Source organism: Mchenga conophoros, linkage group LG9, assembly GCF_057382185.1.
Source record: "Mchenga conophoros isolate Kocher_MC1m ecotype Shallow Benthic linkage group LG9, M_conophoros_male_GT1.1, whole genome shotgun sequence".
NCBI lineage: Eukaryota > Metazoa > Chordata > Actinopteri > Cichliformes > Cichlidae > Mchenga > Mchenga conophoros.
Window position 1 is genome coordinate 26890547 of NC_140534.1, and position 27202 is coordinate 26917748.

Below are 27202 nucleotides of genomic sequence, written 5' to 3' on the forward strand. Positions count from 1 at the left end.
TAAATTAGTACTCGCAATAGGATAACTGTGCCGGGATAAACCGGAAAAAACACAGGCTGCTCTGGAGTGTTTCTGTCCTCATTTTTACAATGAAATCTGTGGCTTTCTTGTTATAATGCAAAGTGTTAGACAAAATAATCTGGAAAAACCTCTCCAGGAATTAAAAGCCTTTGATCTTTATGTAGAGTTTTGTATACTTTATATAACTCTGTTACATAAGCCAACCCCCCCCACACACACAGACATTTTAAACAACATAAGCAATGACAGCCACTCGTATCACTGCACCTGAAGCATCTGCTATCTCATACCAAGGATTTCACAAGCTATGGCTGTACAACCTGAGCTACGCCTCTCACTACATCAGGATTAAAGCTCTGGCAGGGATCAGAATTTGCTTCTGTGCTTTTATTTTCGGTGCTTTTTGATTGCCAATCTGCAGCATTGTATCTGCTACTTGCAAGCTCCAGCCGGCGGTGCCATGCTTTCTACTGTCTGGTTTCCTACTATTCATTTGATCCTTTAATAGGGCACTCACCTCTCTGGTTGCATTATTCAGCAAATCAAACAACATCAATTCGGGGCCGCCTAATAATGACAAAACACAGAGCTCGCACACTAGCAATCTCAAATTGTATTTCCTTATTAGCGGACTGTCTGGTGAAAAATATGGAAATGCTATTCATACTGAGACAGGTAATAACCAAAAGGCAAGGTACAAAGTGCGTCGCAAATTAGTCTGAACACCAAGCTCTGTTGTGTTTTTGCATATTTTCTTTGAACATTGTTGAGGAGTAGAATTTGAGTGGTTACTTCAGGTTTCAAAAGTTACAGCAAAATTCAGTAAACAAGTAGTCTTATTGAATTCACTGCATGTTAACAGTGATCAAGGAGAGCATCCTAATCTTGACCTTGAGCACCAGCTTATACATGAATTTAATGATAAAAAGGATGAATGGCAAATGTCTATAATGACTAAAACAGTCCAAGTCTGTACAGAACAAAGGAACATCAAGATATTGCAGGTAAATCAGTTTTGGCTAATTGTTGTTGAGTCACAACCTGATATCTATTATATGGGGTTAGCAACAAATAATCACTTGAACTGGTTACTCTGCTGTTTTTTTCCCCTCTCTATTAACTGATATAAGAAACAGAAAAAGACGCTACTTTTTTGCTGCTCTCTTCCCTCACAAAGGTAGCTCCCCCTGTTTGATTTGGCAGCGTTTTACACTGGATGCCCTTCCTGATGCAACCCTAAAGGTGATTTTTTTAAAAAGGATGAAAAGAAGTTAAACTTTGCAAACCTGCTGGTGACTCTGTACGTTTATTTATCTAAAAATACTTGTATTGGAAGGTACACTAGGATAAAGGCGTAACAATTCGTGTTTCACGTTAGGAAATAAGGAAAAGGTTTTACTGTAAACAATTTTAGGTAGCGTGCAACTTTCAAAACTAACTAAAACAGACTAATCTAACTTAATGTTAAAAAAAGAAGAAAAGAAAGAAAAATCTGAAGTTACAACCCAGAAAACACTTAATAAATGTGGGCTGGCAGCCTTTTCTCAACATCTAGCTGTGGTTGAAAAACAGTTTAAAAATGTACGTTTGAGGTTGCAGATGTTACCACGATGGTCACACCTTCAACGTTGCCTAAACATCCTTGTTTGACTTGCTTTTAAGTGAAAGTTTGTGTTCAAGAATGGCTTTTTACCATATCTTTATAAGAAGTTTCTTTATAGAATGAATAAGGCAAAGAAACAATCAGCACCTCATTATTGTCTCAACCTCATTCTCTCAGGTCTGTCATACGAGCTAACAGGTCCCTCTGAGCTGACTCACGTATGTAAGAGCATTCCCGAGTTGATGCCGACATCACAGGATCACAGATTCGGAGAGTCCAATGTTAGTTTCATCGTGTCACAAATGAAATAGAATTTAGATGAAAAAAAATGTACATAATGTTTTGTTTGTTTGTGGTTTTGCTTTTTAAACAGGCTGGTTATGTTAGTCTGTGTACTTGGAGGAGACGTGTTGATGACTGTCTTCAGCAGTCACTGTACACAACAATGTACCAAACATATTAATTGTCGTTGTTTTAAAGAATATACATTTAACTCCTTATTTACCTCTATTCTACACTCTACGGTTCAGTTTTTGGTCTAGTAGCACAGTTTTCATCAGGAAGATGACATCGGGATATCAACCATTTTTGGTGAGAATCATTAAAAAGACTATATTATAATTCTGTTATAATTATTAAAATAAATGGAGTCATAGGAGTAAATTTAGCCTTTTATTTGTAAGATGAAGGCTGAGCTATTTATTTAATCCAAGAAAATATGGGCAAGGAACTTAAACAGACATTGAAATTTGGATTGACCAACCAGCAAAGATCAGGCAATGTGATAGGGACGTTAATGGATCTGACCAATCAGCAGTGGCCTGGAGCATTTTGAACTCCGGAGTTTTTCAAGAATTTGGGAAACTGGGTTTTTTACACCTACCACAATTGTGGTCATAGCATCGAAACCAATTGTGGTAAACTGATGAAACCCATGCATTATACAGTTAAATAATTATTATAAATGTTGAGATGGGTGTTGTTAATGCTGGATTTCTAGAAATGAGTGATATTTGTAACATAAAAATGGTGGCACCATATTTGATCGTGTGCCCTGTTTACCTACCATAACAGTGATAGTCCATTTTTAGGCACCCACCAGATACATTTAAGGAGCCATAATTGTGTTATTTACTAACAAAAATACACTATTAAAATATAGACCAGTAAATGGTATATTTGGATGTTTCCTCTAATTTCTATAACACTATACAGTGATCGGATGAGAAATGTAACCAATTTTCAACATTTTCAGACTAGAAAGGGTACAGTGGGATCTTTTTTCTGATGATCTTATAGTTTAACTACTTAAATTGCACATAATGGTGTTTATTTTTACTTAGTGTTATTATTTTAAATTAATTTAGTAATTGGGTATTTGTAATTTATTTAGGAAAAATTGGTCCCATCAGTAGTTATTATGTTGTTGTTTTTTAACTTGTCATATATTTACAATTCCCATGTCAGTGTATTTTGTTTTCAGTAGCTCAACACTTCAGTGTTATTGTTTTCCTTCAATTCTGGCTGGATATTGACAAAAACCTGTTTTTCTTTTGCAGCTGTCTGCTTGGCTCTTTTATGGAAGTCAACCTATCAAGTGCTGTGCCATAAAATAGAACAGCCTGTATTAAGGTGTATTCACATGCTCAGTTCAGTAGGTGACCTGAAATGAACTTAAATCTTTGAAGAAAATATCATGTTACCATGATACAGCATGTTACTATGTTACTGCGAGGCAGCTGCCTGTGACTGGTCAGGGCTGTGCTTTAATATGTTTGTTACAGTTTTGGACATTTCCATTGTGAATGAAAAGAAAATGCTCTTAAATAAACGTTACTTTAAATTAATGTGTTTTTCTATGTTTTGTATATACACACTTTTTGGAAAAACGTATACCCTAAAAGGGGCTGAGGAACCATATTATGGTTATTTCACTGAACTAGATTTGCCATAAAAATTAAAATACAATTGGAAAAAGGCACACAAGTAAAAAAAAAAAAAAAAGTCATGTAAGATGCTCTAGGGGTGAAATTTTGAATTTCCATGTGTTTCCATGAGTAAACCATAAAGGGTTAAAGATCGTGCTGCCTGTCATGAAAAACATTATTTTATAAGGCTACAATAAAATGAGCACAATATTCTGAGACTGGGAGCTTAGTCCTGCTAAAATAGACTAACAGAGGAAATAGAGTCCAGCATTTTGGACTAATGCCAACTAATCCAGTAGACAACCATTACAGTTTCCACTGATTCCTCGGGGATATTAATCACAGTAGGTATGACTCCCACTAAGTGACTTTTTGAATTACAACGATTGCAAAAGGGAAAGAGAGAGGAAGGGGATTTCGTTTTTGAACAAAGTGGGCTTTTAATATGAAACTAAATAAAAATGACCCCCACCACCACCTTCCTCAGCACATATCCTCCACGCCCCCCTCGCCGGTGCGTGGTGGTGTGGTCCAGGAAGCGCGCCTCTGCTCTCCTCTCCGGCTGAAGTGAATCAGCTGACGAATGGTATCTCCCTCCTCTCCCGGATGGATCGCGCCGCTGAAGCCGGCCAACCCAAGCGTCATACTGGCTGACACCGGAGCAGGTTGCCCACCTCTCGCTCTCCTCCTGCTGGATGTCACACGGACCGAGCCTCAAGTAAAAGATTCCGCTACTCAAAATTAAAAAAAGAGAGAAAGAGAGAGGTTACTTTATTTTTCTTTTCTTTTTCCTTCTTTCGGACAGGAAGCCGCCAGCTTCCCTCTCACCATGGCTTCTAACTTCAACGATATAGTCAAGCAGGGATACGTGAGGATACGGAGTAAGAAACTGGGGGTGAGTACTGTTGCACTTGCTGTATAGCGAGGCGGAGGAGAAACAGAAGGAGGAGGTAGTGTAGGAGGAGGAAGGAAGGAAAGGGAAGAGGACTTCCAGTTGTTTGCAGTCAAGGGCAGCTGGATTAAGAAAGAGGCTTTAATTGCTCCACGGGCAAAGCGTCCTGCTGTGAGCTCTTCAAGAGGGAAAACAGATTAGAGAAGCTCCAGCAGCCGCCAAGTTTCACTCGGTGCTTTCTGCACAAATACTTTGGAGGTGATGGTAAAGTCTGGGTGATTGACAGCCGGTGTCATGTGCCAGGGGTTTGTGAATCATACCCTGTGCTTGTTGTCAGCCATAACTTGGTTTTCTTCCAGAATGTTAGCCTGCAACTAGTCTTATGAATGTATAAGCTCGAAGAAAGGGTAACCAACTTGGTAGATTTAATCAGTAGATTATAGGGATATAAAAAATATGTAACATTATAGTACGATTAGTCATATGGCATACATTCCTGTGTGTAATAAGGTAATGTTAGTCCCTTTATGGATGATGTATGGTAAAAATAAACACTCTTTCATACAGATGTTAAGATGGGAAATACTTGTTCCTACCTTTATCATACAGCACAGGCTGCGCTGTACTTTACCTCTCTTTCAGCCTTCATGAATTATTCCCAGCAGAATTGAAAAGTCTCATTGAAGTGCGCCTGATTCATTATGATGGCAGCTCCTCAATGCATTGATTAAGGATTTCTATTGAGATACAGAAAGGAGGAAAAATGGCTTGACTGCTTAAATTGAAATGAATGATATAGATTCAATTATGAGTGCCTTATTGTCTGACTCATAAAGCCATCTGCTTTTGTTCATACTTCCAGCTCATTACGCTAACAGAGCGGGCACACTCCCTCTACTCTGATGAAGTGTGATGATGGGGGCTAATGATGTCTGCCTCCCCTCATCATCACCTGGCTTCATCAACACTGTTCTGCCATTGTTTGCTGCTGTTCAGGATATCTTTGATTACTCTTTGATAGTAACAGTCGCTTTACAAGCCGCACGAAACAAATGAAGGCGCGAGACATTTCTCGTTGTTAACATGCAAATCCGCCTGCTCGTACACAGCTCAGTTGACTCAGTGTGTTTATTTCGCGCATATGCTATTAGTCAAATGTGGTCAGAAGATGTGGATAGCCTATGACTTTGCAAAGCAAGTGTGAGGACGCATGCTGTGTTGGCTGAGCTCGTGGTATGGATGCCATATCGCTGCCAGCTCCGCATCTCATCCTGCTGTTTGTGGAGAAAAGCAGTTTGTGTCCTGCTCGCCCACTCCCTCAGCCCTCCACCGCTTGCTGCTGTTTCATCATAGAAAAGTCATGCTGCGATCGCCTCAGAGCACCCTGGTGTGGGAAGATGGAATGTATTTATCTGTCCACGCTAGGGTTAGTTATTCCAGGACAATTCTCATTCGGAAACAGGCAGAACAAAACAACAAGAGCGAGCAGGATCGGGCATCTGTGTGCCTGAATCAACAGGCGATTTTTCTTCTTTTTCTGTTGCATTATTTTAAGTGTTCTTGGGAGGATTTGGAGAGGGATGAAAATGAAAATGTTATTCACAGTTGTCTAGAAATGTAAAAAAAAAGTTGTTTTGCAGCTTTTCTCAACATAAACCAGAGATTCTATTAAGCTTAATTCATTATTTTTTCAATTTTCTTCCTGTTATCGATGACTCAACACCTCAGTAATGTTTATGTATGTAAAACAGAACACACGAGGAACGTACTGTACAGAGAGTCAGATTAGAAGGGTAAATGAATACACGTATTTGGATAGAGAGATGTATTTATCTCTTTGCTTCTTTGGGTTCTTCATCAATAAAATACAGGCAAATCTACATAATGGACCTCATTTCAGTGCAATTACACACAGCTCTGAAGTAATAAGAATACTTATTTCAGTATTTTGCAGTATTTTTCTTTATTTATATTTACTTCTGTTCACATTTTCTCCAACTGCATTCCTGCTGCAGCTTACCAGAACATGCAGAGCCTTTGTTTTATTTGAGCAAACTGTCTAACAGTTGTTCCACTTAATACTGTCAGACAACACGACAGTGTCTACACATGTGAAGAACTGGGACTGATGCCTTTTAGACATTTTTAGTGATCACTAAGGCAGTTTTCATTGTATTAAAGTATATTCTTGAATGCTAAATGTACAACCCAAATTGCGTCCCCAAAAAGCTGTGTAAAATGTAATTAAAAATGGAGTGCAATGATTTTCAAGTCTCATAAACTCACATTTTATTAAAAACAGAACATAGAGAACATAATTTGAGCTGAGAAAATGTACCATTTTATGAAAAATATAAGGGGGATTTAAATGTGATGGCATCAATGAATCTCAAAAGGTTGGACAGGGTCGCGTTTACAGCTGTGCAGCGTCCCCTCTACTTTAACCAACAGTCTGCAAAAGTTTGGTAACTTAGGAGAGCAGCTGCTGGACTTTTGCAGTTAAGTTTTCGTCTGATATAAGACTCTACCTGCTCAACAGTCCTGGGTTTTGTTGTTATATTTTTTTCATTTCACGATATGCCAGATGTTTACAACTGGTCTAGGACTGCAGGTAGGTCATTTCATCATCCACACTCTTCTACTACAAAGGTATGCTGTTGTAATACGTGCGGTATGCAGTTTAACATTTTCTTGCTGAAGTATGAAATGCCTTCCCTGAAAGAGATGAGAGCATATGTTGCTCTAAACCTGTATATACCTTTCAGCACGGATGGTGCTTTTCCAGATGTGCCAATGTGTTGCCAAGTCCACAGGCACTAATGCACCTCCATACCATCAGAGATGCAGGCTTTTAAACTGAGCGCTGAACAAGCCAGATGGTCTCTCTTCTCTTTAGTTCATGTTTTCTATGAGCTTTAACCTGCATATATGGATATACACAGTGTTCCTGATCCCATGCAGTGATTTCCATGAAAACACCCTTTGCCGCTTGAGAGACCGAACATCACAGATATTGATTTTCAGCCTTTGCGCACAGAGATTTCTCCAGATTCTTGGACTCTCTTGCTGATATTATGTACTTTACATGATAAGATATTCAAAGTCTTTGCAATTTTAAGTTGAGGAACATCTGAAATTGAGCCACCATCTGTAGATCCAGGCTTTGGTAGATCATGTTACTGACCGATTGCTAAGTAAGCCAGTTACTTTCAAGCTGTTTCTTTTTAGTACCACCTACTTTTCCAGCTTTTTTGAGACGTGTTGTTGCCATCAAACTCAAAATGAGCCAATACTTAAAATGAAAGACTTAAGCATTTGATATGTTTTCTGTGTTCGACTGTGAATAAAATATTTAGTTTATGGGATTTGCACATCATTGCATTCTGTGTCCTAACTATTTTGAATTTGGGGTTGCATAAACATTGGTGAAACAGCCTCTCGAGAATGTTGCTACAGTGAAATCTAAAAGTGGATGTAAATAAGGATCTACTTGGTCAAAAATACTTGACACAAGTTGACAGTTGACAATTTCTGATGCTCAGCTCTGAAAATATATCGAGCCCTGCCTGTCAGCAGGCAGCTTTTTTTTCTTTTTTTTTTTTTGCGAACTGTCTCTGCTCTGCTTTAAGTCTAAGGTTGGAAAGGTTTCTGGTGTTTTCCTTCTCATGTGATGCTTGTTTAATGTTTTAAGTGCTTTAAAGGTCTCTGAAATATCACATATCAAGACTTTGCATCACAGTTGACCTTCTGGTGCTCCCACATCGGCCTCTATTGTAATACAGTGCCATTTAAAATGTATTTTACTTTTTTAAATGTTTTTTTTTTTATTATTAGAAACAGTCCAGTGGTTGTCCTTATGTGATAGGTGTTAAAGTGGCCACAGCAACACCAACAGCTTTGGCCGAACTCATCAGCATCACTCACTATGATTGGCTCATTTTCAAACCCCATCATGTGTGAAGGTTGAGGCCATGAGGTCAGGTCTGCTTCCTCTCTCGCCCTCTTTTTTTCTTATTGTTTTGGAGGCATTTTTTGTTTTTGTCCATGCACATGAATGTCAACGATTTCCTACATTAGCCAACGTCTTTGTCTCTGTGTTGGCTGAAGAGACAACGGTGCAGTGTTCTTGAATGCACAAGCAGTCGCTCTTTCCTTTCCTTTCTCACATCCCCCCTTCCCCACCTCTCTTCCTCACCTCTAAACCCATTCTCTCACCTCTCAGCTCCCAGTATCTCACCTGTACTCCCCATGCGGAGCAGTGACGCTCTCATCTCCTCTGCGCTATTTTATCTCCCTTGCTCTTTTCTTCCCCTTTATTTGGCTATCTCTCTTACCTTACCCCCTTTCTCCCTCACCTTTCTCTCCTTCACTGGTTTGTAGACAGCTGTGGGGCCGAGCACAAAAGCATCCTATTCATCACCCCGCGCTGCACCCTCCATAACCCCAACAGGCTATTCCCCCTGACACAGTGCAAAGGCACACACACACAGACACACACACACCAAGTTGGCTTGGTTCGACATTGAATTGGCACACACATGCACCCGACAAACAAGTAAACAATCTGCTGCCAGAGAACAGTGTGTGGATTCTCAATTAATTTTAATCCTGTGGCTTTGTACCATACAGTATTTTTTATTTTTTTTTACAACATGAAAATAAACTAAATCCTTACAAGAGCCAGAAACAAGTGAAGTGCTTCAGTGCAGAGAAAAGCAAAATCTAGCAGCGTCTAAGAAACAGCAGTAGCGATATTTCTGTCATCAAAACAGGTTCTTTGTTTCCTTTCAGTAAAAAACGGCTGATGCTATCAGTGGGATGGACTCCTCTTGAAAGGCTGAATAAGGTGACCTTTGAGTAATTTGTGTGTCAGTCTCAGTACAGTACATGTTTCCCAAGCTTAGGAACACTGCGGTAAATACAAAAGGTCAACTTGTGAATATTTTTCTCCTCCCCTCTGCGTCTGTCCAACTTTACTTTGAGTCTTAGCAAAAGCGGTCAATTTAAGTTTGCTGGAGGTGAGTTTGTCTGCCAGTCTCTGTATTCACAAACATGTTTTGACACTTCAAAGAAGCTGTAGAACAGATCCTGGCTCACAGGTAGTTGGGTAGTACTTTAAGAGGACACAGAGTGCTTCTCACTTCCTTTAAATAGTATTGGTTCTTACCACATGAAAAAAACAACAACAAATGACTTCTTTTTCATAAAACCTTAATTTTCTTTTGTTAGCACTAGATCACATGACTGCATGTTAGGTTAAAGTAGCCGCTCACATTGAACAAGCGTACTGTCATTATCATGTTTTTTTTCCTCTCTACTGAGAGCAGCCAAGGCAAAACAGTTAGCTGGAAGACGATATAAAGCTGCACAGAGCTGAGTGAGTGTAAGGAGTTATAATTCTCTGCGGGTATGTGACAACAAATGACCCCATTCACATTACACATATTCATTCAGTGAGCTGGAATAAGTTCCTGAGATTAAGAGTGCTGTTGGAAATTAAAATCAGCGAGCGTACCTTCGTTGTCCCGGACTGCACAATTGGTCAACTTTCACCTTTAAATTTAAGCACAAATAAAAAGATTGGACCCCGCAAACTAACTTCGATCTTTAAAGCACAAATAATATATAAGCTTTGCTGTTCGTGCACGTCATAATAGCAGTAATAAAATTGAGAGGGACAGCTCTAATGCCATCTAAGTGTATTTTTGAGAGTGCCTTGGTCCAAGCACAGCATTAAATGTCAAAGCAGAAAACACATTAAAAATGCATTATGTCTGGTCCGGAATGAGGAGTGAAAAAACAATCAACCAAAAAGTCTGAATATAAACAAATAATCAGTAAACCAATAATCTGGGCTGCAGACTGAGAGCTTAAGTTATTCATCATCCTAGCACAAGGATATCATTTGCAAAAAGATGAATACAGTCCTGTTTATAGATTTGCAGAAGTGATTTGAGGTCTTAAAATGAGTTTTTTATGAGTGAACCATTTTGCAATCTTGTGCATGCATACAGTTTGTTTTGTTGCAAATAACCCTTTGCGATCTAGAAACTCGAAAAAACAAGCAAACAAGTAACAACTGCCGGAGTTTATTGCGTCTTAGATTTTCACCACCTTTGGTGTTGGTGGGGGGAATTAGATTTCAGTGTTTGATAGAAAAGACAACGGAAAGATTTGTTAGAAACTGACAGAGAGGAATAATTTGTTGTGATTGAACGCATGACATTACATGGAGTAATACTTCCATCAGCCGCACTGGCTCGGGGGTTAGACACTAATCATGAATGCTTACTCATGGGATAAATGTAACATTCGTGAATCCATCCGTATTTGCAACACTGGGCAAGAAACGAAGGCTGGAAATAGAGCTGAACGGGAATTTCCATTCAGAGCTGAAAAGATTAGCAATTTCATTGTTTCGTCCAACAAAAGCAACCTTTTTTTTTTCTTCAAATATAACAAGACACTCTCCAGTTTCACCATCTCACATGTGACGAGCTGCTTTTGGACCATTTTATGCCTGCTTTCTATCAACAGCTGTGATCAGAGGTATTGCATTTTAAGGTTTTCCATCCATCAAATTTAGTACATCTTCTTAAAATGTGGCACAACTGTTTACTTGGTTTTAACAATGAACTAATTATAAGTTGGTCATCCATGTTAAGGCCATGCTAAAACAAGATTTTTGGCTATGACTCAAAGATTTGTACTCTTGCTACAGCAATATCTCTGAAAATGGTCTAACTGGATAAAATTATGTCCAAAAGGTCAAACATCAACTTACTTTTCTGGCCATCATTCAGAGCCACAACTCAACAGCACAGAAGATTGTGGCCGTATTTCACATTTGGTTGGGTCTTGAATTAGAGACACTAATCTAAACATATGAAATTCTTTCAAAGTGGTTATATATTAAATCTATAGCTCTGGACAGATATTGATTTGTACTGGCTGGTAGAAGCATATAAGCACAAGGCGAATGGGATTGTGTTTTTCTTTTGGAATAAAATTTCCTCTGTGCTACCAAACCACATCTTTAGTAAAACAAAAACAAATGCTTCGCTTGCAGCTTAAAGTGCACAGGGATAAAGACGCTAACAACACAAACAAAGCACTTTTGCTCTTTTTTTAAGCACTTAATATAAAAGAAGGGAAGAGTTGTTACTCTTTAAGTACTCCTCTGGACTCTCTACCCATCTCAGCGTACAGTCACTCCCTCCAATAGCTGTTATCAACGTCCCTCCTTTCTCAGTCGCCACTGTTTTTGACTTACAAGTGGGTATTTGTGTCCAGTATCAGTGGCCTTTATGTGGAAAGCATGTATTGTGATGGTGTGTGGGTATGTCCCCCTCCCCTTATTGCCACACAAGCACCCACCAAAGCAGAAGCAAAGGAGTGGAGAACAATGTGTCTATTGTCCAAGATGGCACAGCCATTTAAGATAGGATCTTGCCACTTCCATGCACTCACTATTAACAATGACAGGCTGTCCAGAATGGTGGATGTCAGGAGATTTTTCATCCCAGGAACTGTACTTGTCAGTGGAGCGTAGAAAATACACTGTCAGCTGTGTTAGACTTGCAGCAATTGAGACTTCCAAACAACATGGGTAAATGTGGCTGAGGTTGTGCAATGAAGTCAGGTTATATCAATTAGCAAATCAGTCATTCTTTACATCCAGTGGGCAAAAATTAGCCGCATTCTGCACTTCGTCTCTGATTGCCAAAGGAAATTGGAGCTGAAGAAGACAGAGGATTTTTAATATGACTAGTTTTGCTTATGATTTTATTTGTGCCTTGTGGGTGCATGCAGCCTACTTTTAGCTCCTCTTTTTTGTGATAGATCATTTTGGACTCAGTGCATTGACTCACAGATATGCAGAGCCATACGTTGTGTGTTCATTTCCATTGGTTTTCATCAGCTTCCTCCATCAGATAAACCCCGAAGACAAATCGCCACCTCTTATTGGCCCTGATGAATTGCGTCTCTAACAAGATATGGGGAACAACAGCCCAACAATCATTATTCATGCTGAAAAATGGGCCTCTATTATATAGTCACGAATAGTCATGAATAAATCTTTGCCAGGACTTCACTTAAATATTTTCACATTATTGATTTCAGTTGTTCCTAATTATCAAAAGAGGTTTTTGTCATGGTAGGGGACGAATGCTATAACTAGTTTGTCATTAAAGCCACTCGAATGATTACGACCAGCAGAAAGGTTTTTTTTGTTACAAATATCCATTATATCAACACTGCTTTTTTTCTGCTACTCCTTTTTTCTCTCTATATATATATATGACGTTAGATTGTCTGCTGGACTGTGTCTAGCACTTTAACCCAGACTGAAAAGTCTTCTATATATACTCACCGGAAACTTTATTAGTTACTCCCATTCAGCTGCTTTTTAACGCAAATATATAATCAGCCAATCACGTAAGAGCAATTCAATGCAATTAACCATTTAGAAATGGTCAAGATGACCTGCTAAAGTTCAAACTCATCATCAGAATCGGAAATAAAGGTGATTTATGTCTTAAAGTTCTGCATAACTGCACAACTTTGAAACAGATGGGCTTCTACTGTGTGTAGAAGACACACAGTAGAAGATCGTAAAAAAGTTGCCCAGCCTGAGTCTTGATTTCTGCTGCAATATTCAGATTGTAGGGTTAGAATTTGGCATAAACATTATAAAAGCATGAATCAGTGCTGTCTTGTATCAACAGTTCAGGCTGATAGCGTTGGTATAAGAAAGTGGGTGATATTTTCTTGGTGCACTTTTGGTCCCGAAGTGCCTGCTGGCCCATCCCTTTATGACCACAGTGTACCCATCTACTGATGGCTCCTTTCAGCAGGATAATGTGCCCGTCCTCAAAGCTCGAGTCATCTCAAATTGGTTTCTTGAATATGATGAACAGCATAGCTTATGCAAATGTCACCAGATCTCGATCCAACAGAGCACCTTTGGGATGTGGTCGAACAGGAGAGTGTCATCATAGATGTGGAGCCTACAATACAAAACTGTAGTAACTGTTATGCCATCATAGACCGAGATCTCTGAGGAATGTTTCCACCACCTTGTTGAATCTATGCCACAATACTTACTCAATACTACAACACTACAATACTTCTATAATATATTTATAATCGCATGAATTTCCATGAAAATTGCAAATGCATGATCCAGGCATGTTATATACTTTAAAAAAAATATCTATTGTCACAATGAGAGCTGCATTTCTGATTTTGAATGAAGTATTAATTAGCTTTATAACCTTTGCCAACCTTATTCTCTATTGTGGTAAATTAATGCTGCTGTGCAAAGACCATTTAGAAAAAGTCAATGCAATAGAAGCTTAAACCAATCAAGCTAACACAGATAAATATATATTAAATAAATGGCAAACCATCCCATCTACCCATCTATCTTTACCTTAGCGTAAAGACAGCATGTTCCCATCTCTTCTTGGTTTAGTCTATTTAGCGATAATATATCCATTCTAGATCACATCTTTCTTTCAAGTGATACTTTTAGAGAAAATCTCAATAAAGAATAGCAATTTATTGAGATTCTCCTCCAAACTGCCTCAAGTCATGAACAGATTGGATGTTCCTGTAGAATCACTCAATGTGCTGTCATTTAACCCAAGGTATGTCTCTCAGAAGTGTTTTACAAGAGAACGTTGTAGAGATGTCTCAGTGAAATGAATTTTGCTTTAAACTCGAGCTTGTCTTGTGGCTGAAAATAAGAGCTATAATAATCTAATAAGGTGTTCACAGATACATGTATTCCTTAAATAATGGCTATAGTATGTTGCTCCATATCCAAGTCTATTTGATCAGCATCTCTCCCCGAAATTAGAGTGGGACTTTACAGTCCTCTGTAGTAGCTTTTTGCTACTTTGTGCAGATACACTGGAGACTCACCTATAAAACAACAGGCCTAGAGGAATCTGTCATAGCTCCATTAACACTTCTGCTTCAGCCTCCTCTTCTTACCTTCCTCCCCTCATTAATCAACAGACCAGCCCTCGGGGTGCAGCTCTGCAGCTACGCTCACTTTCAGTTTGTGTGTCCGTGCATGTGCGCATTGAGTATGTGGGCATTGTGTTTGCGTGCGTTCGCATGTGTGCATGGGTGACTTCACGTGGCAGCGTGTAAATGGCTAGTATCCAAAGGGAATTTACTGCTAGGTTTGTTAATTTTTGTGTCTGACTAGAAGTCAGAGATCCTGTGTCATCAGTCAGTCATGCTTCTGAAAGTGTTGCCAAATTCAGTTTAGCCATTGCGCGATCTAGAAAGGTTGTTTCAAATCCAATCTTCTGAAATGAGCTGTTAAAAAATGACATTTGTATACACGGATGCAAAAAAGAATCAGATGAAGTTATTCTTGGGGAGAAAAAGACACAGCAACCTTTTATGTTTGAATCACAATCTATAATGAGTTCTTCTCCTGCAGTTACCTTTCATCAGCCTGCTTGCCAAGCACATTCAGTACAGTGTACAGCCAAAGATAGCCTCAGCTGCGTGTGCGTATCTGAGATAAAGGGCTTGTCTTTGTGTCTGCGTTCTTAATTTAATCACTGTGGCACATAGGTAAACATTATTATGGAGTTCTTTAATAAATATTTAAATATTACACCTGTTTTGCTTCAAATGCAGCCAAATAACCTTGTTGAATAATGAAAATTTTCCCATTCTGTCAAATAACACAATTTTTTTTACATGGCACTAATTGCTGGATGCTCTATTATTAATGCATTGTTCAAATAGCCTTGACCTTAGAGTCTCATGTACACTAAGGAAAAAGGAAGCAGCTCTTGTCACCCAAAGGTGTGGAAGCTCGTTCTTTCCTGTTTATTTGTGGCTGAGTTTGTACACTCTCCTTCCCTCCCTCTTTCTTTCTCAAGGGAGTTCTTTTAATAGTAAGGAGGTGACAGTTTACCTCTCGCTGAGCACCGTGGTGACAGTTTGGTACCTGCCCAGCTCGGCATGAAATGCCTCGACTGCCTTGCCTTCAAAAGCAGCCTGCTCTTAAAATTTGCACTCCCGTTCTAATGAGCCAAAATGACCTCAAGTGTAGGCCAAAGCAATCTGATCCCATTCCTATTAAACAGCTTTAATATTTCCGTGAGAATTATTGTTCAGGGAATGAATTTTGGGTAAGGACTGCCAAGGGAAATGGAGCACACAATAGTAGCCTTGGCAGTAGCACTTTGAGTGGATCATTTAAAGGTCATAATAGAGAAAATAGTGGCTCTTAAGAGTCATAAAACCATAGAAAACATGCAGTTATTGGACCAACTTTAAAGTTAAATATAAAATAAAAGAAAGAAAGGGAAGTTAATGTGTCAAACTCTTGACCCACGATGTACGCTGGCGGATTAGGATTGAAGTAATTTAACAAAAAGTAAGTTTGAAGTTTAGAGCAGGGACTAGGGCGCGCATTAGCTGCTGTTACACCCCCTCCCTATTTATACACATACACCCCCCTCCCTTCCCCTTACGTTCCCAATTGTTCTCTTTCATTTCAGAGAAATGTCTGTTGGGCAAAGTGATAATTGCATTCCTCAATGATTTCATGCTGAGACACAGAGTGACACTGAATCGTAGCCCACTTATTCCAAGGGAGTGTGTTCTTTGGGAGGAAATGAGACAAAAACAATATGACAAACTCCATCGGACCCCGTTCTTTGACATAAAAGTCCGCATTTTCCTCTCTTGCACACGCGCGTTTATTCCCCCCAATGTCCTCTTTGATTTCGCAAACCTAAATGTGGCTGAGTCAAGTTAGTTCCAGCAACACAAATCTCTTGCTTTCTGGTTGTGAGGAAACGGTCGTTGCAGACACAGAGCTCGCTGCTTCCCCGGCTAACCATATCAGAGAAGCAGCCTGAACATCAGTGAGCGAGTACCTCTTTAGAATTAATCCTCGGGGGGAATGAATGCACCAATGCATGAGGATTACTTGCTTTTAGGGCTTCTGATGAAATTCAAATAACAAACGCTTGCACAAAGTGTCCTGGAAAACACTTGGCGTTTCGTAATATCCTGCTAAACATGCAAATATTCGGTGGAACGCTGCACAGTGGTCTGTGCCTCATTTGATTTCACAGTCTTTATTGATATGATAATCAAGTGGTCAGCTAATGGTAATTAAGCTCAATTGGTGGAGTTGGATCATGGTTGTGGGAAAGGGAAAAAAAAGCTGCTTTCATCCCTTTACTTTATATCCTCTTCCCACAACATCTAGTCGGTCACTTCTGAGGCACTGTATTTCTAACAGCCCCTCACCTGTTGGCCTAGATGCTAATTTTGCCGGTCTTGAAGCTGGCGGCGACGAGAGCACCAACATACTAAAGTGGAAAATAAGGCTTTGCCTACATTACATCAAGACCTCAGTAGATTTTTGTGCTTTTTCTGCATTCAGCCCATGCCCTCCTTCATTTATGGATTTAGTTCAGTTTAACATTCAGCCTGGCTACTGGATGCATAGCGCTGGACAACTTATTCTAGTGTTATAACAAAAATAACACTGCGTCGCATTGTTGCTCTCTGTCTGCAATAGCCTAAGTAGGCTTGTTGGTGAGGCCCACAGTCAGATTCTTCTTTGTCTGTGTGTTATTGTCTGTGAAAGCTCCAGCCTTGTACATGGATTAAATGGAAATTGTAGTGACTGTGTGTGTGTGTGTGTGTGTGTGTGTGTGTGTGTGTGTGTGTGTGTGTGTGTGTGTGTGTGTGTGTGTGCGTGTGCGCAGAGGATTGCTGACTTAAGCTGTAATACATAAAGAGGTTTGGATGAGGGATGGTTTAAAGAGCAGGCAATAGTCATAATGATGACTTAAAGCAAAATTGGCCCGACAAAAAAATGTTTTACACATGCATGCAAGTCCAGCACTGCTTTGAACGCTATAGCCAATAGTGTCTGCCAACCTCAGTGTCACATTGAAATCAATAGCAGTTAAAATATACGATAGCATAACTTTGCTGCAGCAAGGAAAGCAACATTATAAAACTGTATTGGTAGATTATGGTCTTATGATCACAGTGTAACGCTTTATTATCTGCTTTCTTAATAAAACAGCGTTAAGTCTCCGTGAATCCGCTTGACACAAGCAATGCGTCACCCTGTTTACACCACAGGAACATTTCCCCACTACTTATCTTCACTCTTTCTCATACCTGGGAGAGAAACTTCAATATTGACCCACATCTCCTTCAGAATAATTTGGCTGCTATTTTTGTGCCGTGCTTTAAAAAAAGAAAAAGAAAGGGGGAAAAAAAAATGCTCTGCAACAGTGGCTCTGACGCCTGAATCCACACAGTGTGTGACATTTTAACTAATGTTGTTCTGCTCAAGGCTGCGCAGCCCAGCATGGGTCAAACATCTCCCTTGTCTCTCTCTCAGTAATAAGAAATCAGCAGTAGAAACACTTTCTCTGCGCCCAACAGTCTTATTTGCATGAGAATTGGAAAGATTTTTTTTACTAAGACTGTTTTCTGGCTTTCTAGGATGTGAAAAACACTAGTGTATGTCAAGTGGCAACCTCTCTTTGGAGTTCCTCGAATAGCCTCTTGAGGCTTGCCCCAAAATTGACTCACTCCTCATAGACTTCCATATTAAAATGTTCAACAGCAACATGTTTTCCAGCCTGATACAGAAATGTTTTTTGGTCTCCATAGCTTTTTTTCTGCCTCATCACTCCTGTAAAAGGTCCACATTTTAATATAACTTACAACATTTTATCATTTTAGATGGTTTTTATTAGTGATGTGGCCACTTTAACTGTCATTTCATCTATTCAGCAGTCTTACTAAAACACTGAGCTGACATTTTCTTTTAATCCAAAGGTACCAGCTTCTTCTTTAAGGTGCTCCCTTAGGGGATCATCTTCCTCCAGCTCACCCAATCCCTACTGTCCTCCTCTGTCACACCAACCCTCTGCATGTCCTCCTTCACTTCTTCCATGACTCTTCTGTGTGGTCTTTCTCTTTTCCTCCCACCTGGCAGCTCCATTTTTAACACCTTTTGTCCAGTATATCCACTGCCCCCCCCCCCTCCCGCACATGTCCAAACCATCTCAGCCTTATCTCTCTGCCTCTGTGTTTGTGACTCCCAACAAAAATCTTCATCTCCATCTTCTGCCTTTTTGTCAGGGCCACCGTTACCAAACTATACATCACAGAAGGTCTCACTAATCTTGTAAACGTTCCCTTTCACTCTTGCTGCTATCCTTCTTTCACAAATCACCCCTGGCACTCATCTCCACCCACTCCACCCTGCCTGCACTCACTTCTTAACCCCTCTTTTGTACTGTCCACTGCTCAGAATGCTTGACCCCAGGTATCTGAACTCATCTACCTTTATTACCTCTGATCTGTGCATCTTCACCTTTCTGCCTGCCTCCTTCTCATCACACACTTCCATCCTGTCTTGTTTCCACCGACTCATTCCTCTTATCTCCAGAGCATACCTTTACCTGTCCATCCTCTCTTCTGCCTGCTCCCAAGTCTCATTGCTGATCATCAGTGTTGTCTGCAAACATCATAGTCCACAGAGACACCATGAATCGGTAAACTATGGATACACTTTGGTAAACAAGCTAGTGAGGCTGTTAGCTGTTAAGTCTCCAGCCTTACTTTCTCATTGAAATGCTGTCAGATCCATATTTGCCAAAACTTAGTTGAACAAGGTCAACCAATTCAACTGATTGTCATCACATATATGTAATAAATCTATAACCAAGCAGCAACTTAGTGGAATTAAGCTTGTGGACATGATTAAAACACCTGCTGAAGCTCAAACTGGGGTTTTCCCGCATAGTCATCTCTAGGGTTTACAGAGAATGATCTGAGGAAAGAAAAAAATATCCAGTGAGTGGCAGTTTTCTGGATAAAGAGGACTTGTTGATGCCAGAGGTCAGTCGAGAATGCTTTGACCTAATAGGAAGACAACAGTGACTCAAATAAGCATTCATTACAGCCAAGCATCTCTGAACACTCAATGCATTGAACCTGCAATTGATTAAACGCAAGTATTGTTGCTGACCATGTCCAAATCCTTTTATGAGCACATTTGGGGTGTTGTGAAATGGGAGATTCACATCAGGGATTTGCAGCTGAGAAACCATCATCAGTGTGATGGTATCATGTCAGTGTGGACCGAATTCTCTGAGGAATTTTCCAGCACCTTGTTGAATCTGTGCTGTGAAGAGTTAAGACAGCTCTGAAGACAACAGTGATTCCAACCCAAGATGTACCTAATAAAGTGACTGTAAATATGTTATGTCTGTGATTCAGATTCTTTTAAACCTTACGTAAAAGAGGTCGCTATCAATAATTGTTCTTAATGTTTTTATCTCAAGTTCTATTTAAAAGTATAATTTATCTTAATGGAAAGCTGCAGCCGGTTGCTGCTGTGGCTCAGGTCTATTCTTTTTCAGCAGCTGCTCTCACCACCCTTCTGCTCTCCCTTGGACTCTCTATTTGCTGCTCTTTTTCTTATTTTTTCTATCGCCAGGCCTTATCCAATTTTCTCCATTGCTCTCTTTTATTACTGTCCATTACATGCTCTTTTAATACCGCCTGCCCTTGCGTTCTTTGTCATATTGGGTAGACGGACCCCTTGCTTTTGGCGAGGAATCAGCTGGAACCTGTTGTCCGTCATATTTCATGCCACATTGTGACTGGGATCCAGTTTTCAGCTATGAATACTCGACTATGAATACTGTGCGTAATAGCACACAGACATGGCCAAGGCTTTAACAAATGAAATAAGAGTTGCTAATACTCTGATATTACATTTTGGGACCAGTTTGGCTCATGAATGTTTGATGAGAATGTCCAATCATGCATAGACAGAAGAAAGAGATGAGGAATGGGAGAGGAGAAATTTAGAAGAGAGGGACAGGCAAGAGACAAATCAGGGGCTTGGAGAGAAAGTGAGGAGGAGAAGTGTGTGTATGTGTGTGTTTGGGATGGAAAGGGGGAAGGTGGGGGGCAGTGATTACTTGCTGCTGAGGTAGCACTGCATTACACATGAGGATTTGGAATGGCCCAGATAAAGTAATCTATGATTAACTGGGGCGCGGCTGGCTTGCCACCCTGCCAACAGCTGTAGTCAGGGGCGAATTACAAAATTATGGGATGTCCAAACATTTCAGATGCGGCGGGAAAAGTATTTCGGTACAGGAGGCGAGAAGGTTGGGTGGGATGGGAGTTATGCATGAGGTCAAAGGTGACAGCCAGCGGCTAGAGGAGAGAGTGACAGAGGGCGCGGTGGTGCAATTAAGAGAAATTTTGTTGCAACCTTTGAATTTGGCTGAGAATTGTCAAAATGCCGGAATAGTCCTGGGAGGATTTTGGGAGGGGAGCCGCAGGCCGGGGTCGTGGTCGGAGGAGTGATCGCTGCGATGATTGCTGTAACAACTGTCCGACGGGATAACAAATCAAATTAGAAAGATGGACACCCCGGCACAGACCCTGCCGCCGTCTGAAATTGATTGCTAGCACTAGGAGCTGATATTGCGTGGTCTGGTCTGTCATAGTCCATCAGGCATCATTATCACCGAGGGAACAGTAAACCTTATGCAGAGCTGAATGAGGAGGGAAACTTCATCCACACCATGCTGCTGGCAAATTAGACAGAAAACAACAACACAGACAGAACAGTGCTTTTCCCAATATTTGTTTCTTAATGTGTTCTTATCATTTCAAGGTCAAATATAATTTCTGTTCGGGATGCTGTAGAGCAAAATTTTCCACACCTAAGCTGTGGCTAAATCCGGTCTGTTACTATTATGTCTAAGTGTCGCGGGCCTACCTTGATTGCAGGGCTCTTATGTCTTGTATTGCCTGTAAGTACAGCAGCAATCATCTTTAAATCATAGTTTGTAAGATATGAATCATCAAGAGGGTACAAACCCTGCCCACATTTGTCCCATCTTTCATCGAGTATCTGAGGGATAATAAAAGCATTTGTGCCTCTGAGGTATTACGATCGTGTTTCAGTATTCACTAGTTCTCCCAATCTAACAGTCAGCTATTTTTATTCCGCTGTGTGATTAGTCATTTAGCTGAAGCGAGCTGTCATTGGAAATCATTTTCACGTCTTTAGACAGTTCCTCAGTTCATCCAAATAACGAGTGATTTTGCCTGTGGGGGGAATAGGGTTCATATTTTATTGAGAGGCGAGACAGTTCCTCAATAACGTCACAAGTTTGATAATGTTCCATGAAGTGAATGGACTTTGTGTTCGAGGCCACTTACAGAAAATGTCTGCGGCTCAAAAGATGGCTCATTACTTCGTTCCATGAGGTGTCTGAGCTCTTAAATTCTTTTTCAGGCCTGTCAGTCAGGGCTTTATACACCCCTGCAGCTAAAAATCCTAGCGGATAGGAATCCAAGTTGAACTTTAAGGTATTTATGGCTACATTAAATGTCACTACATCATAAAGCAAAGTTATTTTATAGATAGACAGATCTGTTCTCAGCTTGCCTTTAAACCATGAGGAGTCTGCTTCCATGCGATCACACTTTGGCTCTGGTACTTCTTCCTGTTTCCTCATGCAAATCTCAGTTGTCGTACTCAATTTTGTACATTTATGGGGGTAACAAATCCACAGCTTTGGAGATCCACAGTTTCGGTCCATACCTCGTAATTTAAGTGGGATCCATAGGAGGAAATTAGGAAATGAACCTAATTTTATCACATGCATGATTACTTGATCACAATGAAATCAGTGAAGGAACAAAAAAACAAACCAGACCATACTATTTCCACTCCAGGCTTTACTTGAGGGACCTTTTAAACATAAATGCTTTAACAAGACTATCATCCTTTAACCTGGAGCTACTGACGACTCCAAAAGACTAACCGTCCTCTTCATCCTCCTGCTCTTTGCATCGACTGTTTAAAACAACATGTAGGACACTTAAACTGTCTGTTCCAACACAAAGCTTAACTAGCAGAGTTGTCCCTGCAGTTACACAGCTGAAGGGAGTCCTCTCTTTATCTGACTTGGCTGTCACATAATCCCCTTGACGTGTTTGTGTTTACGTCCATGAACTGAGTTTCTGCACTTAACTTTTACAACGTCTCTCCGTCACATGGCCAGCTATGTTAGTGAAGTGGGATGGCAGTGTAGCATGGAAAAAGGCAATCACAAGACAAGATTATTGAGGTTTGTATTGCAGGTTCACTAGCATTGCACCCTAAATACAATTCATACCAGCTATGATAGCACAGCTGGTGTGAATTGCATGCTTTGCGGTATGAGTCTCTGCATGTGTCATCATGGCAAAATGTTGTTCTGGAAAACGGATTGCTGCTGGAATTACAGTGGAGGGTTTTTCCTGACTTAGGATGCACCTTTGGGGGTGACAGTAAATGCAGCAGTAAGCATGAGATTGTTTTTAGCAATTGCGCAAATTCAACATAATTCTGTTCCTCTTTTTTTTTTTATGACAATTTGATAAACAAAAGCCCCATTATACTTAAGTAAATGAAACCTCAATTAAAAAGATTTGAACAGTGGTGATTTTCCTGTGGTTCTGACTAAAACCTCTTTAGGGGCGTCAAAAATTCCCATAAGCAGGAAAAAATAAACATGCAGAGGCAGTTAGGAGTTTGGCAGCTGTTTCTATGGCTGTCTGTGGATAGACAGTGTTTTGCAACACTTTATTATTTCTGAAGATTAAAGATGGTTGTAGTCCCTGTAAGTCTTGAGGACACGTCTAATGATGTAGTAGTGACTATTAAGCAGTTTAAAAATGCATTCAGCCTGATGACTCCTCTCACATTATTTAGTGCATTGCTACCAGCTAAGTAGAAAATCTACTATATTTTATTTGTTGAGAGCCTGCAGTGTGGTGAAAATTACACATTTGCTCAAGGTCAATCCTACTAAGCCAGTGCTGTAAAAAGCCATTTTCAAGATATTCTATTATTCATCATTTTTAGCAGAACTGAAATTATGGCTTACCCACTCCACAGCCAATTCACTGCTTATTTCACAGGTTGCTGAAAGTCATCCTAATCAAAGATCTTGAGCACTTTGAAGCAGGTTGTCATCAACAGTTTGCATGATATCACTCCATGTATTCTTTCCTGAATCCTTATAAGAGGAAGGATACAACTGACTGTTCTTCATGGTAGAAAGCTTACATGGATCAGGAGCTTAGCCTTTCTTTTTGTAGATCCAGACTGTTGCATTATAACTGAAGAGTTTGGCCTTTTTTTTTTGCTTTTTTTTTCATCTGACCTCAAAATATGTGCCTTAACAATGCCCCCATATGTTATTTTTGTTGTCACTTTTTTGAAATGCAACCTCTTTTTGCCTACTCATTGTTACCAACTTAGGAAATGACAAAAGATCAAGGTCCTGTGGACAAACTCAGTAGGAGAGGTTTTTTCTGACCTTTTTGAACAGATATAAATAGACCTTCTGTTTATTTATACGTATTGTAAGATGGAAAATGCATTTTGTGCAGTGTTCAGTGCTATTGAAAATGAAGAACCTCTCATCAACATGCTCTCATGAACAGCATTTCTACAATTTGCCATGCAGTTACATGCAATTCAAAAACAAAGTTTTGTTCCATATTTTTGTCTAAATTCATGAGACAACTTGAATTCATTTAAGGGTTTTGGATGTGTCTTTGGAGGACTCTTAGACTCTTAGAGTCAACCTCTGAGATTTCTTTTACTTTTTGGGTAAATTCAAAGTTCTTATAGTTAATAAATTTTTTAGATTTGTTGATGAAATACAATAAAAGTTGGTATGAGGTGATAAATCCATCATTTTGCAATAATTCACATTTAAATATATCTACAAAAGCCTATTTTAAACCAATAATCAAAAGATTTCTATTTGCTTTCTTCTGTTTTTGGTATGTTAATTTATGAATAAAGAGGACAGCTGCACACATACACACATATTACATAAAATCGTGGGCAACTTGTGTTGAAAAAATAATTTTCTTTCATAAATCATTCCAAGATTGTGTTAATGAAGTGTTAAATTTTTAATGACCCAATCTCGTCTGGATTCCAGCGGCCCTTTGGGTTCATCTCGCAGCCCCAAATTTAAATGAATACACAATAAAATGACTGCCTTAAATCTTCATATAAGCCTTTTCATTTTTTTCTGACCTTAGCAGGCTGATGGATATTGGGGTTCACTGAAAGCAGCATTTTGATCAGTGGGTCGTATTAATAAGAGACTACCATACAGGTCTGTATTTAATATATCTGAAAGCATTCTCAAAGCTGCCAATCAAGATTACGGGAAAGGTTCAGACACCAGATTTCAGTTAAGTCCTTGTTGAAGCTGAGGAGGTGCATGATAATTAGACTTGCTCTTTACTCTAATCTGTAAAGCTGAACAAATCTATTAAGACCTCGGTGTGTTCTCAGAATACTGTAAACTAATATGAGGAGAGCCTCTGTTGCTCTGGATATGTAGGCTATTTTCAGTGACATCTGCGCCATGACTACTACTTTACTGACAGGTAGATCTGCTTCTGGGACCCTTCTGAAACGCACCCCAGTGCATCTGGTGGAATAGTAAGCATTGTCTTGAGTGGGCGCGATCAGCTCCGGTGGCTGTGTCAGAATGCACTGCAGCTGTGCCTGGTGTATTTTAGGGTTTACTTACAATTGCAGCAGTTGAAGCCGTTTTATAACACAGATCAGTGAGCCTAAGATGCAGTAAGTGTTTTTGGACATTTGACCCATTTTTTGTTTGTAATTTTGTCTCTGTACACCACCACAGAGGATCTAAAATTAAACAACCAAGATGTGATTGAAGTCCGGACTTTCAACTTTAATTCCAGGGATTTTATAAAAGTACTGCATGAACTGTTCGCGAATTACGGCCATTTTTATAATATAATTCCCTATTTTCAGACGCTCAAAAGTAATTGGACAAACTAACATAACTTTAAAGATAAAGATTATTTTTAATACTTGGATGAAAATCCTTCCTGGTTCCTCCTTTGAGATGCTCTGCTGGGCTTTTACTATAGTCACCCTGAGTCGCTGCTTGTTTGTGGGTCTTTGACGTCAGTTTTGTATTTAATAACTGAAAAGCATGCTCTGTTGGGTTGAGATCAAATGTCTGACTTGGCCATTAAAGATGATCTAATTTCTTTGCCTTGAAAAACTTTTGGGTTGCTTTTTGCAGTGTGCAATGGGGATCATTGTCCATTTGCACTGTAAAGCGCTGTCCATGGCTGAATGTGAGCAGAGAGTATAGCCCTGCAGACTTCATAACTCATCCTGCTGCATCGCATCATCAACAAAGGCCAGTGGAAGTAGCATATGCCCATACCATGACACTGCCTCCTCCATGTTTGGCAGATATTGTGGCTTGCTTTGGATCATAAGCTGTTTCTCTCCTTCCATACTTTTCTTTTCACATCAATCTGCACAACTAAATCTTTATGGCATCTGTTCAAATACTTTCTAGACCTGCAGAGGTGTTTTTACAATTGCTAGCTCACAGTGGGCTGTCTGATTGTTGGGGTTTTCTCTGAATAACCGTACAATATAAACAGTCTTAAGGTGACTGTTTGGCCTTAATCAAATAAAATTGAACGGATTCGAAAACTGAAATAATTCCTAAAGTTTTTATTAAAAAACAGTTTTTTTAAAAAAAACAGATGGCTTCCTTCACTTACACTGACATGACTGTGTAAGTGAAGGAAGAATGAGGTCTCTCCGGACCTCATTCTCCAAGTTTCAGGAAACGGCTACAGAATGCAAGTTCAAAACTTAGAATAAAGTCCAGATCTTGCATGTGCTTCATTTGTTAACAAATAACAAGGGAACAGGCCTCACCTGGCCATGAAAATACTTGTCAGTCCAATTACGTTTGAGCCTCTGAAAATAGAGCACTGTGCATAAGAATGGATCTAATTCCCAAACAGTTAATGCTAATTTGTCAGACGCCTTGAATTCAAAGTCTGCACTTCAATCAGATGCTGGTTGTTTGATTTAAAATCCTTGGGGCTGCAGAGGCAAAAATACAAAAATATGGGTCATTGTCCAGAAACTCATGGACTTAACTGTACATTCAGGTCCATAAGGTTTTGGATAATCATAATGAATAGTTTTTATTTTTATCACATTGAACATACAGACTTTATTTTAACATGAATTAATATTCACAGGAAATTTTTTTAACCAAACCTGGAAGTGCTAATGCTTTGAAACTCTCCTAATTTAAAAATTAATGTATTCAACTTTTTATTTTAAGCCAACATTTCTTGAGTCAGAATTAAATATAAAGCTGAACAAAAGATGAGTTGTTTCGACTAAATTCCTGCATGACTCTTTTTTTTTACAGTGCATAAATTTGCGCCCTGGTGTAGTCATCAGGAGACGTGGTATCTCTGTCAGCAGACGGATGACACACTTGATGTGGCGGCTTCTCTCTGTTTTTAGATTCAGTATTTTGGTGCCTGGATATTAAAACCCAAACAGGTTTTGAGGATTAAAACTGTCTGTTTTACAGCTCAGAATAAGAAACTTGGTACCAAATGTAATCTTGTTGATTTATTCTGTGCCAACAGGCAAGAAACCTAGTTATTGTGTGGTGAATGCCATCGCATGCTGCTTGTTATGATGATAATAAAGCACATTTAGTTGCCATCTTAGACGACGCAAAGAGACAGACTTACAGTTTTATTTTATTGCACATTTTTCCTCCCAAACTTTTACCCCTAAAAGTAAAAATACTCGTTCAGGTTAAA

The 27202-nt window shown here is 39.6% G+C and overlaps 1 protein-coding gene across 2 annotated transcripts in view; it reads left to right on the top strand.

Moving 5' to 3' along the window:
• The first annotated feature begins 4113 nt into the window (after window positions 1–4113).
• The window catches only part of dok6 (docking protein 6), a 58420-nt gene continuing 35331 nt past the window's right edge, over window positions 4114–27202 (top strand). For both annotated transcript variants that reach the window (XM_085287295.1, XM_085287296.1), the window contains exons 1-2: window positions 4114–4270; window positions 4358–4447. In XM_085287295.1, coding sequence (XP_085143421.1) covers window positions 4136–4270; window positions 4358–4447 — 225 coding nt within the window. In that variant the 5' untranslated portion in view covers window positions 4114–4135. The remainder of the gene's footprint in view (window positions 4271–4357; window positions 4448–27202) is intronic.